We start from the raw sequence: 14,186 nt of genomic DNA, 5'->3' as shown, positions 1-14,186 counted from the left end.
AACACGCCTGCTACCTTTCAAAGGTTAATGTCTACAGTGTTGAGTGACGTTCCAAACTGTAATATTTATCTTGATGATGTTGTTATTTATTCTTCTACGTGGACTGAGCACATCTCTACTTTGCACAATGTTTTTAGCCGATTAACAGCTCTTTAACTTTAAATTTGACTAAATGTGATTTTGCGAAAGCCTCCGTTACATACTTGGGGAAACAGGTCGGAAACGGTCAAGTATGTCCGGTCGACGCAAAAGTGACCGCTATTCTTGCATACCCTGTGCCCACTACGAGGAGAGAGTTGCGACGATTTTTAGGCATGGCTGGCTATTACAGGTGTTTTTGTAAAAATTTCTCGACTGTGGTCGCTCCTTTAACGAAGATGTGCAGCTCTAAAGTTGTTTTTAATTGGACTGATGAATGTCAAAGTGCCTTTCTGTGTGCAAAGTCTCTCCTTTGCAGTGTTCCGGTGTTGTCTGCTCCTGACCTGGCTCGTCCGTTCAAGCTTGAGGTAGACGCCAGCGCGACCGGAGTTGGAGCTGTCCTACTTCAGAGTGGTGCTGATGGAATATCCCATCCAGTATCTTATTTCTCAGCTAAATTCAACCGTCACCAGTTGAATTATTCTACTATCGAAAAAGAGACTCTAGCTATGTTGCTTGCTTTGCAGCACTTCGATGTGTACGTTGGATACAGCTCTACTCCCGTCATCGTCTACACGGACCATAATCCGTTGGTTTTTTAAAATAAAATGTACAATCATAACCAACGTTTGATGCGCTGGGCGCTAATGGCTCAATGTTATAATCTTGAGATCCACCACAAGAAAGGAACTGACAACATCGTGGCAGATGCCCTTTCTCTGGGCTAGGTAAATGTATAATTTAATCTATATGTAGGTGTGTAAGTTTGTATTATTGTAACTATGTTCTTGGTTGCTTTTACTGCATCCAGAACCTGTCTAAAAAGAAGACTGGTTCTTTCTTTAAGTGGGGGAGTGTTACGGTTTGTGTCTCGTGTTTTCCTCTCCTTGTGATGACGTCATGACGTTTTTTTTTTCTCTGTCTGAGTTTATTATTAGGTCCGCACCTGTGTATCATTATACACCTGCGTCTCGTTGGAGTTGTTTCTGATTCACTATGTAGCGACAATGCCTGACATGCGGTCACATGCTGTTCCAATTAGTAAATCCTTGTCTCCAAACACATCCTTCGTTGTCTTTTCAGACAACGGGTCTGTGCATGGTGCCGCTAAGTCTACCATGAACAGTCAAAATTGCAATCTGTTGTTCCCCAGAGGAACATTTTAGTCACAAAAGGAACCCTGTTCTGCACAATCCGTTCTAAAACCCCCATGTCAGCATGGACTCCCTGTGACTTTACAACCTCATGACCCACACACACACACACACACACCCACACACACAAAACCTCCTTTGAGTACAATTTCATGTAGAAATATGGCTCTTGAGTGTATACCTTCCGATATGTATGTGTGTGATTAGCTTTGCTTTATAATAGAAGTGTGGTTTGCTAGAGTATAAGTTTGAATTCTAAATGTTCACTGAAAGAAGTTCATCAATAGTGTCTTGTGGTAACCCTACCTCAGACCATAAAACTTACGACCCAGGAAAGCAGACATTCCAGAATTACACACACACACACTCTGGACTTTGAAACAGATATTCCCCCACATAACAAGCCACTAAATGTTGATGTGTATTCCTATGTTTCTCAAAGTGTCGTCACTTGCCATAACGGAAACACTGACAACTTCATTGTGTGTTTAATCAAACTTTATTTGTGTGTAATTATGCATATAAATGTAACGTTATGTTTCCCCAATCTTTATCTGTCATAATTGATATCTCTGTAATCCTCTCCATCTAACGGAGTCGAATCTTGACTGCAAAGTACAATAATATGCATTTGTTCCAGGAAATATCATATTTCTAAATATGATCCTTTCCCTCATAAAACACATGGTCAACGGAGGCGTGTTCTTTTCTTTACACAAAGAGAATTTTTCCCGCCTCAGATAAGAAGATCTGATTCGCTGTCGTTCCAAAGACAGGGCGTAAACAGATGTCTTTAAAAAGCAAGAGACCCTGTTTCCTCTCTCTCTTCTCTCATCGATCTCTCTCTTCTCTCATCGATCCCGCCGATCCCACTTCCTCGCTTCTCCACGTGCAGCGCTGCTCCGGTTGGACAGGCATCGCCTTGGCCTCTGGGACACATGGCCCGCGTCATGTAAAAGCCTGCCGTCTTTGTAACCAAGATTTGCAACCTCTCCCGTCCCGGGAGATGAACTTTCTCGGTAACATTACAGTCAGTAAGCCTTTTAAACTTCGCGGCACTGGAAGACCCAGCAGAAACAGGACACGTCCGCGCTGTCCGCTTCCTGCCTCAGCCTCACCAGAAAGAGCACAGAATTCTGCAAGTATATTGAGTTGATAAAAGCTGTTTTCCCGGTGTCTCGTGAATCTAGGTTTCTGTATGTAATAATTACTAGCTTTTCTTTCTTTCTTTCTTCCTTTCTTTCTTTCTTTCATTTCATGTTATCCTGATCACGTATTTTCTTGTTTGGTTAAATGTGTGTTTGTTTTATTGTTTGTATTTTTACGTACGTTTGTATTTGTAGCTCATATAACCTTTAGTTTTACATGTATTAAAATCCATATATCCTTTTAACTGTCTCTGTATTTGAAAGCCCACTTTTATAAAGTCAATGAGACAAAAGATCTTGCTACACGCTCGATAGACTACAGTGAGTAGTTTTAATTAATAAACTCAGAAAGTTTTATGTCTGTGGCCAGGACATAAACTTCCTTGAAGTTTGTGAATACCTCTTCTTAACTGTACTGATCTTACCTTTACTCGCTGGACGAATTAAAGGTTGGACAGACCAGTTACAGAACAAGGTAATCTCGGTAATTGATAAAATAAATGTACATGCGACTTATGAATTATGACCATGAGTCATAAATATTAATATTCCCAGAATTCCCCATATTCTTGAGCTAATTCACATTTACCCAAAGTCGTATTCGTTACAACTATAATAAGGACGCTGAAGCGGAGCATGGCAGGAGAGAGGAGAACCAGCAAACAAGCTTTTCTTTTCTTTAGTTTTTTTTTTCTTTTCCTTTTCTTTTAGTTAAATTACTTTTCTGTTCGTCTTATTAATATTTGTTACATTCATATTATTTGAAGGTTGTTATGTTTCTTTATCTGTGATACGTGTTTCGTGAGTTTTTACATGTTTGTGAGTAGCCTAATAAACGTCAACGCAGCGTACTCGTGTTTCACGTGTCCTTCTTTATGTTGTGAAACCCTTACGTAGCCACTTTCAACAAAAGGGTTCGTAACATATGCAGAACACTTCCTGTTTTCACTTTTCTCGCCATAAATTAGTTTACTCGCCACGGCCAAACTGTTCGAGATTTCAAAAATCCGCTGGCAATTTAGCATCCTCAATGTCTTGTCTTCATGCACATCGAGTTTGGTGGCGATCGGATGAATTCCCTAGGATAAGTATATCAAATTCCAGAGCATGCGTTTCCAAACAACCCATAATACTTCCTGTTGGGCTGGCATAAAAAGTAAGAGTATGAAAGTTGTTCAGCCCGTTGACTGAGATTCATATGTGTACTGAGTTTCATGCTAATTCATGCAAGCATGTATGATATATGGACCAAGTTTTCGTACCCCGTTCAAGGGGGCGCTGTTGAGCCCCCCTGCCACGCCCGGGTACCAGCTTCAGCCTGGCCCTGATGGCCCTGGGTTCTGACCTGTGTGCAGAGTTTCAAAGGTTTTCGAACAGAAACCAAGTGTTTGCATTTCTTTTGAGTTTTTGTAAATAATAATCTCATTTTTTGTTCTATAATTTCTTGTTGCATTCTTAAATATAGTTAACAGACTTATTTTTCCTGTTAATCACAATATAAGCATACTGTATCAGTGATTCATATTTCAGCCACAGAAATAAGAAAATTTTATTTTAAATTTAATACAGTGATTGCTTTTATTGGTCGCACCACATGATTAGTGGTCGCTCCAAATGACATGAAGACCTTACATAGTTAAAAATCTATTTAAAGAGATCAATGAACAATACATTTTATACAAAAAAAAAATATATATAGATTTAAACCAGATTTTATACAAATTTCACAGAATTTTCCTGAACACAAACATTTTATAAACTTTTTTTTTTTTTTTTTTTTTTTTTTAAATTACTTCACAAACACAAGTGCACCATTTCATTTAACTTGACTTATAATTTATTTCTAACAAATAATAATGTTATAGATATAAATTATTTTATAAAAGTATTGTATACAGGTAACATTTGGGGTCAATAGTTTTTTTTTTTTTAAAAGTAATTAATACTTTTATTAATCAAGGACACATTCAATTGATAAAAAAAGTCACAGTAAAGATATTTAGGCTATAATGTTATGAAATATTCTATTTCAAATAAATGCTGTTCTTTTGAACTTTCTATTCATCAAATAATCAAATAATCCTGACATATAAAATGTATCACAGTTTCCACAAAAAATATGAACATTGATAATAATCAGAAATGTTTCTTGAGCAGCAAATCTATGATTAATAGCATGCAGTTATTATAAAGTGTGTTTTTTTTTTAATGTTATATTTTGAGTTAGGGTTAGTTAATTCCAGTTTTATAGAACATCACTATTAAGACCCATCATAGAAAATGTAAATGTTCTCACGTATTGCCTTATTTTTACTAATAAAAATATTTGTTCATTGCATTTTAAGTCAATTTGTGAAGTAAGTGCTGGCTAACAACATAATAGAACATTTTTAAATAATTTTGTAAAGAACTGTATTACATATTACAAGTATATTTTATGTACTGTTGGAACGGATGTATTGACAGGAATATGGTTGGCAAATTTAAAAGACAGGTAATGCTTGCAAATCTATTTGCGGGCATAGATTGGCAGTTATTTCAAATTAAGGGGCAAAAAGCCTTTGGAGAGCTTGTTAACACCTCTTTTAATGTTTGTGGTCAAGGCAATTGGCATGAGACCAGTGTCCTTAAATAGCAAACCAAATCAAACTTTTAGGGAGCACAATGGGAAACATGACAACAGAGGAGATGGTAAGGTCTTGTCACTAAACTGGCAATGTGCTACTGTTAGAAAATGTAATATTTGCCCCTTTTTTTCCATCTACAGACAGCCTAGCTAAAGACAATTCACTGAAATTGTCTGAAATTCATAAAAATAACTTTCTATGTCTAATTAGCTTACCAATGACTTAAATATAATATAAAGAAAATCTGCATAATAACTGCATATCCTTCCAGATGCAGCCACCACTGGAGAATGAGTCCAGTGTCTTAGTATTTACACTCTCTGGTCTGAATGTAACAATGGAAAACAGATTTGTGTTTTTTTCTTTCACTGCACTGTTTTATCCCCTTATGGTGTTTTGTAATGTAACTGTAATTTTCACCATCATACTACATAAGAAGCTTCATGAGCCGATGTATGTGTTTTTATGTAATCTCTGCGTAAATGGACTTTTTGGCACTTTTGGATTCTATCCTAAATTCATGTATGATTTATTAGCACACGATCATGTGATTTCTTATACTGGATGTCTGATTCAAATATTTGTAATTTATTCATCTGCTGCGTGTGACTTTTCAACATTAACAGTGATGGCATATGACAGGTATTTGGCAATATGTAGACCACTTGAGTATCATTCAATAATGACCAATCAGATGGTTTTTAAATGTATCCTTTACTGCTGGCTTTCTCCATTTTTTTGCTTGTCTATTCTAATTATTTTAACATCTAGACTCACCTTGTGTGGCTCTACTATTGAAAAGTTATTCTGTGAGATTTGGGCAGTTGCAAAACTTTCTTGTTTTTCTACAACTGTAAATAATGTGTTTGGGTACATTGTTATTCTTACATATTTTGGACATGCAGTATTCATATTTTGCTCATACATTAACCTGATTAGAAAGTGCATAAAGTCAATAGAGGGCAGGCACAAATTCATGCAAACATGTGTGCCACATCTGGTTTCATTGATCAATGTGACTGTTGCTTTTCTGTTTGATGTGCTGTACAGTCGTTATGGCTCAAAGAATGTGCCTCAAGGTATGCGTAATTTCATGGCCCTGGAATTCTTACTTGTACCACCTATTTTAAATCCACTTATTTATGGACTAAATCTGACAACAGTACGCCAGCAAGTTATGAGAATGTTTTTCAAGAAACAAGTGGGAATATCTGAGTGAATATTTTATCAAGTTAAAATACCTTATGCTTTATGTGTTTTAGAATGAGTGTAACACTTTTTTTAAGAATATCTGAAATATTTAGAAGATTTATTTAATGGATATTATTAATTTATTATTGAGAACATAATGAGACAATAAGTCACAAGAGGTTGCACATTATTATGATCTCACCATGATTAAGGGGTATTTTAGGTATGAAATGGGTAACACTTTAGAATAATGGTCCGTCATTAATAAGTAACTATGCAGAAAGTAATGCAGGATTAATGAGTAGTACTACATTAACACTTCAGCTACCATTATTAACTAATATAGAAACAAGCTTAACTAATCAGTGAGTAATATCGAATTTAGGACTAAGATAGTCCCTTATTAGGTAATTAATAATTACTTAATGAGATTGGCATCATTAAGAACTAATGTGTAATTGTGACAAATTAGAAATAATTACTAATTAATTACTAATTAATTACTAATCGCAACATTATAGTGTCTGAGACGTTAGCAATTGTCTGTTTTTACTCTCAATATGGCTATAAAATGCATCAATAAAAACATATTTTTCATTTTAAAATATTGGTCCAGATCACTAGTAGTTTTTTCAGGATGTCTTTTTGTTTACTCAGAACATGGTCATAAAATGCATCACTATCAACTCAAGTGTTACGTGTTACCTAGTCCAGAGCACTAGTAGTTTTTTAAGATTGTTTTTTTTTTTTTTTTTTTTTACTCAGAACATGGTCATAAAATGCATCAATAATTACTCAAGGGTTACTTTCAATGACTACTAGTAATCTGGACCATTATTTTAAAGTCAAAAAGATGTTTGTGACTACACTTTTTACAATGTGACTACACTGTTAACCCTTGCTGTAAAAAAAGGCCAAATTCTGACAATATCATACCAGTTTCCATTAAAACAGTAATATACCGTAGAAAACAAAAAATAGCCAACAGGAATATACTGTGAATTAACAGTGCTCAAAATCGACACTCAGAGGCTGTTTTCCAAATTACACCCTATACCCTCATTCACTATTCCCTACATTAGTTCACTAATATAGTCCACTTGACAGAGAAAACTACACAGTGAGAGACTCCCATTGCTCGGAGGACATTGAGCTATTGTCGCTGTCTGTAAGACCTTACTATCTACTATCTATGAATTTGGTCAGGTGTTTGTCACTGTGGTATATATTCATCCCCGCGCTAATACTAAGGTCGCGGCAAATAGTATATACGACACAATGGCTAAATTAGAAAACATGGCACCTGATGCGTCGAAGTTTGTTCTCGGAGACTTTAATGCAGGGATAGGCAACTCCGGTCCTGGAGGGCCACTGTCCTGCAGAGTTTAGCTCCAACCCTAATTAAACACACCTGAACAAGGCAATCAGTGTTTTCAGGATTACTAGATAGATACAGGCAGGTGAGTTTTTATCAGGGCTGAAGCTAAACTCTGCAGGACAGTGGCCCTCCAGGACCGGAGTTGCCTATCCCTGCTTTAATGGATGCTCAATCAAAAGCGTATTGCCCAGTTACTATCAATACGTCAAGTACCCGACAAGGAGGGAAAAGACACTCGATCTATGCTTTGGGAATATTAAAGACGCTTACAAGGGCTACGCAAAAAACCACCCCTCGGAGACTCGGATCACAACGCAAGTATAAACAAAAGCTCAAGACTAGCAAACCCGAGATAAAGACAGTCAAACAGTGGACTGATGAGTCTGTTGAACGCCTTAGAGGCTGTTTTGACTGTACTGTGTGGGACATTTTCGTGAATTTTAGTAAGAATTTGGAAGAGTTGACTTCAGTGGTGACTGACTATATTCGGTTCTGTGTGGACTGTATAATCCCAGAAAAAACTTTTAGGGTATTTCCAAATGACAAACCTTGGGTAAATAAAGAATTAAAAGTTGCACTGCATAGGTAAAGGAGAGCTTTTGAACAGGGAGACAGGCTTAAAATGAAAGCAATTCAGAAGGAGATTAGACAGATAACAAATGACTGTAAACAGAAATATAAACGGCAGATTGAGGCGAAAATGAGGGGGAATAACCTGAAACATGCATGGCAAGGGATGTATACAATGATAGGGAAGGAAGAGAAGAAAAGGCACATAGATACAAATGGAGATGATCAAGCATTTGCAAATGAACTGAATGGTTTTTATGCACGGTTCGAAACATCAGACTTTCTCCTGGAGCGTGATGCCATTAGACAGCAGCTACAGTATGGTAGTCCTCCAACTATTACAGCAGATGAGATGCATAGAGTTTTTAATAAAATTGATTCCAAAAAAGCACCAGGCCCTGATCAAATTACTGGAAGGGTTCTGCAGAAGTGTAGTGAACAACTTAGCCTTGTTTTCTGCCAGCTTTTTCATTAGATACACATTACATTCCTAAAGCCTGGAAGTCCTCGCTCATAGTACCAGTACCTAACGTAGCAAGATCAGCTGATTTAAATGATTATCGTCCAGTCGCCCTAACATCAATCGTGATGAAGAGCCTAGAAAGAATTGTTCTGAGACATATTCTAAATGATGTGCAATGTAATATCGACCCTTTACAGTTTGCCTATAGAAACAAGCGGAGCACAGATGATGCCCTTCTGTATACTCCATAATATCTATTGCCATCTGGATAAGCCCAAACGATATGTCCGGGTTCTCTTTATAGATTTTAACTCCGCCTTTAACACCATCAGGCCCCACATTATGATGGAGAGGCTGGGGGCAGTTAGGGGTAAATCCTAACATAATCAGGTGGGTTGAGCCCTTTCTGACGGAGAGAACACAGTGTGTTAGGTTAGGGTAAATGAAGCTGTGTCCTCCCCGATTATGACCAATACAGGATCCCCACAAGGCAGTGTCATCTCACCAGTATTGTTCACTCTTTACACTAATGAGTGTAGAAGTAATGTACCTGAGCATCTCACAATAAAATTTGCTCAGGTACATTACTTCTACACTCATTAGTGTAGAAGTAATGTAATCATATCTAATGATTGTGGTTACATACGTCTTCCTAAACTCTATTTTAAAGGTTTAAGAGCTATAGCCTACTTGAAGCAGAACAAAAAACGATGAGGTAACTAGGCTGTCTAATAGGCGGAAATTTGCCTAATCTGCACGCAAATTTACCGTGGCTCACAGGCTTCCTTCTGCACCAAAGCATTACAGCAATCGATTTTTAATAAAACAAGCCTACTCAAATGTATCTAACCTAACTATTTTCACTCGTTATTGTCTAAAAAAACAGACAGAGTTAACGTTACGCAATGATAGGCTTACTGGCGCCAGTAACGTTAAACAGACCCTTTTTCTCCCATAAATAAAACCTGCTACTTGGGGTATTTTACATGCACAGTGCCAACTTCGAGTCAGTAAAATAATAATAAAAACAATAATTTAATGCTGGTATCCAAAACATTTATTTCAATTCAAGTATTATATTAGATACATTTTAAAACAATGCACACGTATAATAAGCCTAGTAATAATAAGCCTATAATACGTAGACATTTAAAATAGGCCTACATCAATAACTGATATCATAGTTTAACACAGATAAAATCAGAGTTAAGGCTTGCTTTACGTGTTGCTCGACGAGGATTTCTTATCGTTGCGACGTTCAATCCTGAGGAGACAAAATGCCGGATTATGCCGCGTAAGCTCCCTCCGCGGAGTGAAGAAGAGGTGGAGTTACGAGGATTCTCAGACAGTTGAAGTGTCCAATGGAGTTACGAGATTTGCTCTCAAGCTATTTTCAACACTTTAGATTGGTTAAAAATGTGTAAAAATAACAGAACCACGTGGGGACTGACCAATAGCATCGATTTGTGAAAAAATATGAAATTGACCAAATTTGGACATACGAGGTTTCCGCCCAACAGCGACGATATGTCACATCCCCTACACCAGGCATATGAGCTGTTGCCATCAGGGAGGAGGTTTAGGCTACCTTCTTTCCAAACAAATCGAGCCAGTAAGTCATTCATTCCAACTAGCATTACATTGATGAATAAGAAGTTACCTGCAGGACAGCACTTTAAATAGCACCATGCACTTTCTTTCCAGCTGGACTGTCACAGTATGCACAACTGCACTTTATTATTCTAGTTATGTGTAGTGGGGTTTGAGTCTTTTGTTCTGATGCTGCGTATGTGTGTGGGGGGGGTGTGGTAGGGTGGGGGTGGTTGGGGTGAGGGAAATTCTGTTGTATATTCTGTTTTGTATTCTGTCTTGTCAAACTGTCTTATTGTCTTATGTATAAATGTATCAGACGTATTGTATGGTGCAGAACAATTTTCCGAAAGGATAAATAAATCTCTATCTGTTTTGTTATGAGTAGAAGATAAACATGCTTTACTTTTAGTCAGCATTTCAGAATTCTAGTGTGTTCCAGGAATATGCATTTCTTATGTGTTTCTATTTAGGTCATGTTCACTTTAAGATCGCATGGTTCTAAATGTCCTATTACGCGATCCGTAGTTGGGAAGTAAACACTCACGCACTTCATGCGCGTTTCAGCGGTTTGTTCAAGTCTGTTATATTCATGGCATTTCAATCGTATCTGTCGACTTCTCGTGTCTGACGTAGCATCGTCGGTATGTATACTTTGTTTTGTGAGACTGTCTTGAGTTATTCTTCATTATTTTTGACAATAATTTTAAGTTGGTAGAGTGTAATCTGGGGATGGTCTGAATGTACTTTGGCAATGCCAATGCTAGCTCTCACGTGTGTCATTTGTTAACGAGCTGCACGGTAAAGGTGCTATAATGACCAGAATGTTGTTCACATGTATTTCTTCTCATATATTAGTGTTAAAATGAGTACAAACGAAAATGCAACAGTAATAGTGCAAATTAGCCTTTTGTGTAATTTGTGTAATTTGTCCTTGCTCTTTGTGTGTTGCAGTTTCACCTTTTCTCTGTAACTCCAATAAACCTGTGGAACTAAGAATTAATCTGCAGAGTCTTGGTGTGGGGAAAAAGTTTAGCTGGCTGTCAGGATATTAAGTAGGACATATCGAGGACGGCACACTATCTATCTAAATATCTATCTATCTCTGTGTTTCTACAAAATAGCTCTGTTTCTTTGGTTGTATAATGTGTTAAAAAAAAAATCATCATTGTAACTCATTGCTGTAGTTTCACAGTGGTGGTAATGTAACACTTTTGATACAGGGTTAAACTCTGAATGAGGATAGTGATTGAACAGGCTATATGATGACTTTGGCATCATAATCAGTATAACTGCAATCATTCACTAACCATGTGTGTATGCACAAGTGTGACCTGCACAAACACAGTTCAAGCAGCAAGAAAAAAAGCAAACACTGATCTCTATAATGGTAACTTCAAACCAAACATTTTCAATTAAACATCTCAATAACAACTTCTGTAGATGTATGACAGAAATAAAGTCATACTGGTTAATTATAAGTGTAATAATGTGTAATGGCTGGAAGTCAGTTGTATTTCTTGTGTTTCTCTATTTTCTGTTCTTGTGTTTCTCTTTCCTTCAGTGATTCTGCTTGTTAACAGCAGGTGTTCATCACTAATGCTCAACATTCACTTATTTCACTTATTCACTTATTATTCAACATATTCACTTAATTATCTCACTGCAACACTGCGTCAGTGATACTTTTTACTCTTTGTAGTGTGTATTTTCCTGTAGGGTTGAAAAGGTTAACAGTGTAAGATAAAAAGACACACCCACATAATGTATTATAACAGTAATAAACTGTAACTTATAAAACAGCCAACACTGTTGCCAGTAGTTGAAACGACTGAGACAAGTCAGACACAAGTATTTGTACACTGTTAACCCTTGCTGTAAAAAAAGGCCAAATTCTGACAATATCATACCATTTTCCATTAAAACAGTAATATACAGTAGAAAACAAAAATAGCCTACAGGAATATACTGTAAATTAACAGTGCTCAAAATCTATGCTCAGGGGCTGTTTTCCCAATCCCACCCTATACCCTCATTCACTATTCCCTACATTAGTTCACTAATATAGTCCCCTTGACAGAGTGAATGAAAAGAAGTGAGTGAATTGAGACACTGATGAACACCTGATAAGCAGAATCACTGAAGGACAGAGAAACAAGAACAGAAAAAAAAGAGAAACACAAGAACTACAACTGACTTCCAGCCACCGAGTGTGAAACCAGTTTACAAACCTGTTTACGATTATTTATTTCATACATGTACAAAAGTTCTTGTTGAGAATTAACAGAGATTTAGTTAATAATAAAGTTTGTTGTCACCATAATGGGGATCAGTATTTGCTTTAGTTGGTCTCTTGTCCCTTGACTTCTTACCATTTATCTCTCCCTGGCTGCTGTAACAGTGAGTTTATAAAGCACATTTCATTGCATGAAAAGACTCAAATCCGGCAAAATACGGGCATGGTAAACTCCTGTGTAATTTGATGTTTGCCGGATGTATCTGGGAAAAAGCGGATCAGAGTAACATGGAACAATATATTTCCAGATAAACCCGGAAACCTCACATATACGGACATATACAGGAATCCGTGAAATTTCACGGACATATACAGCTGAAACACTGCTGGGTGTGAGAGGACTGACAACTGTTAGGTGTGAAGACCTTTCATATGTTAATGACTGACACTAACATGTGCTGGCTGTTCTCAGAGGGAGGGGTGGCCAGGGAGGACTTCAGGATTGAATTATCTCTGGATTACTATAGGCTACAGCAAACAAGCTTTTTGTACAGAAAAATAAATAAATTCTCAAGGCCCTGAAACACAAAACCGACGTCAAAAAACTAGCAATGACTAAAGCCGACTCTAGGGTTGGCTCACGTCGCCTGTGTCAGGGCCTTAAAACCACTGCATGAAAAAAAGTATCTTAATAAAATATTTTTTTATAAAAACAGGACAAAATAAACACCCAGTCTGAACATAAACGTTCACAAAAACATCTGAATATTTAATGAAATAAACAAAGGGATTTAATTAGTGCTGGGAAAAAATTAATCGCATCCAAAATAAAAGTTTGTGTTTGCATAATATATGTGTGTGTACTGTGTATAATTATTTTGTATATATAAATACACATATGCATGTATTTATTTAAGAAATATTTGCATGTATATACTGTATATACATTTATACATAATTTATATTATATATAAATATAAATAATTTATATATAAATAAATAAAAATCTTAAATATATACATGCATATGTGTGTATTTATATATACAAAATAATTATACACAGTACACACACATATATTATGCAAACACAAACTTTTATTTTGGATGCAATTAATCGCGATTAATTTTTTCCCAGCACTTAATTTAATGGAACAAATAAAGAAAAATGAACCAAACATTTCAGAATATCTCAAATTTTATTGTGAAGTTTTACAAATTGCAGACAACAACATGTCACCTTTTTCACAATTGGCTTTTAGCTTGCTTAGTTGGGGACATTTAATTTAATATTCAACAATATTATTGATCTGCCTGCGTTGACACTATTATATGAGATCTGAACTGAGCTGGACGATGACATCACGGTTTTCTCCAAAGTGGCTATATATACACATTTAAATGTATTTATTTATTTATACAACAAAATGAATCACCACTGAACTGACTTAAGCTGGACTGTGAAGCTATTTTCTTCTGGAAACAAACTTTCTTGCATTATTTTCCTGTTATCTCTGTAAAGCTACTTTGAAACAATCTGTATTGTAAAAAGCGCTGTATAAATAAAGGTGACTTGATATTTATTAAAAAGGTAGAAGGAACCTGAGCTTTTCTACTCCACTGAATTGAAGACTGAGGTCACTACAGTTAAAATCTCTTGCTGAGTTAATCCACCTTTAAAGTATTAATGTCTA

General features: G+C 36.4%; 1 protein-coding gene across 1 annotated transcript; it reads left to right on the top strand.

Annotated features, from left to right (window-relative positions):
- Window positions 1-5,338: 5,338 nt before the first annotated feature.
- On the top strand, window positions 5,339-6,286 carry LOC311090401 (olfactory receptor 11H6-like; the record flags this gene model as incomplete). The annotated part of the gene is made up of 1 exon (XM_084125656.1): window positions 5,339-6,286. One exon carries the CDS (start codon window positions 5,339-5,341, stop codon window positions 6,284-6,286), a length of 948 nt encoding a protein of 315 aa, XP_083981782.1.
- Between the last annotated feature and the right edge of the window lie 7,900 nt (window positions 6,287-14,186).

This window comes from Abramis brama (assembly GCF_963993115.1).
Source record: "Abramis brama genome assembly, chromosome: 10".
Lineage (NCBI taxonomy): Eukaryota > Metazoa > Chordata > Actinopteri > Cypriniformes > Leuciscidae > Abramis > Abramis brama.
This window is presented reverse-complemented; position numbering and strand designations above follow the sequence as displayed.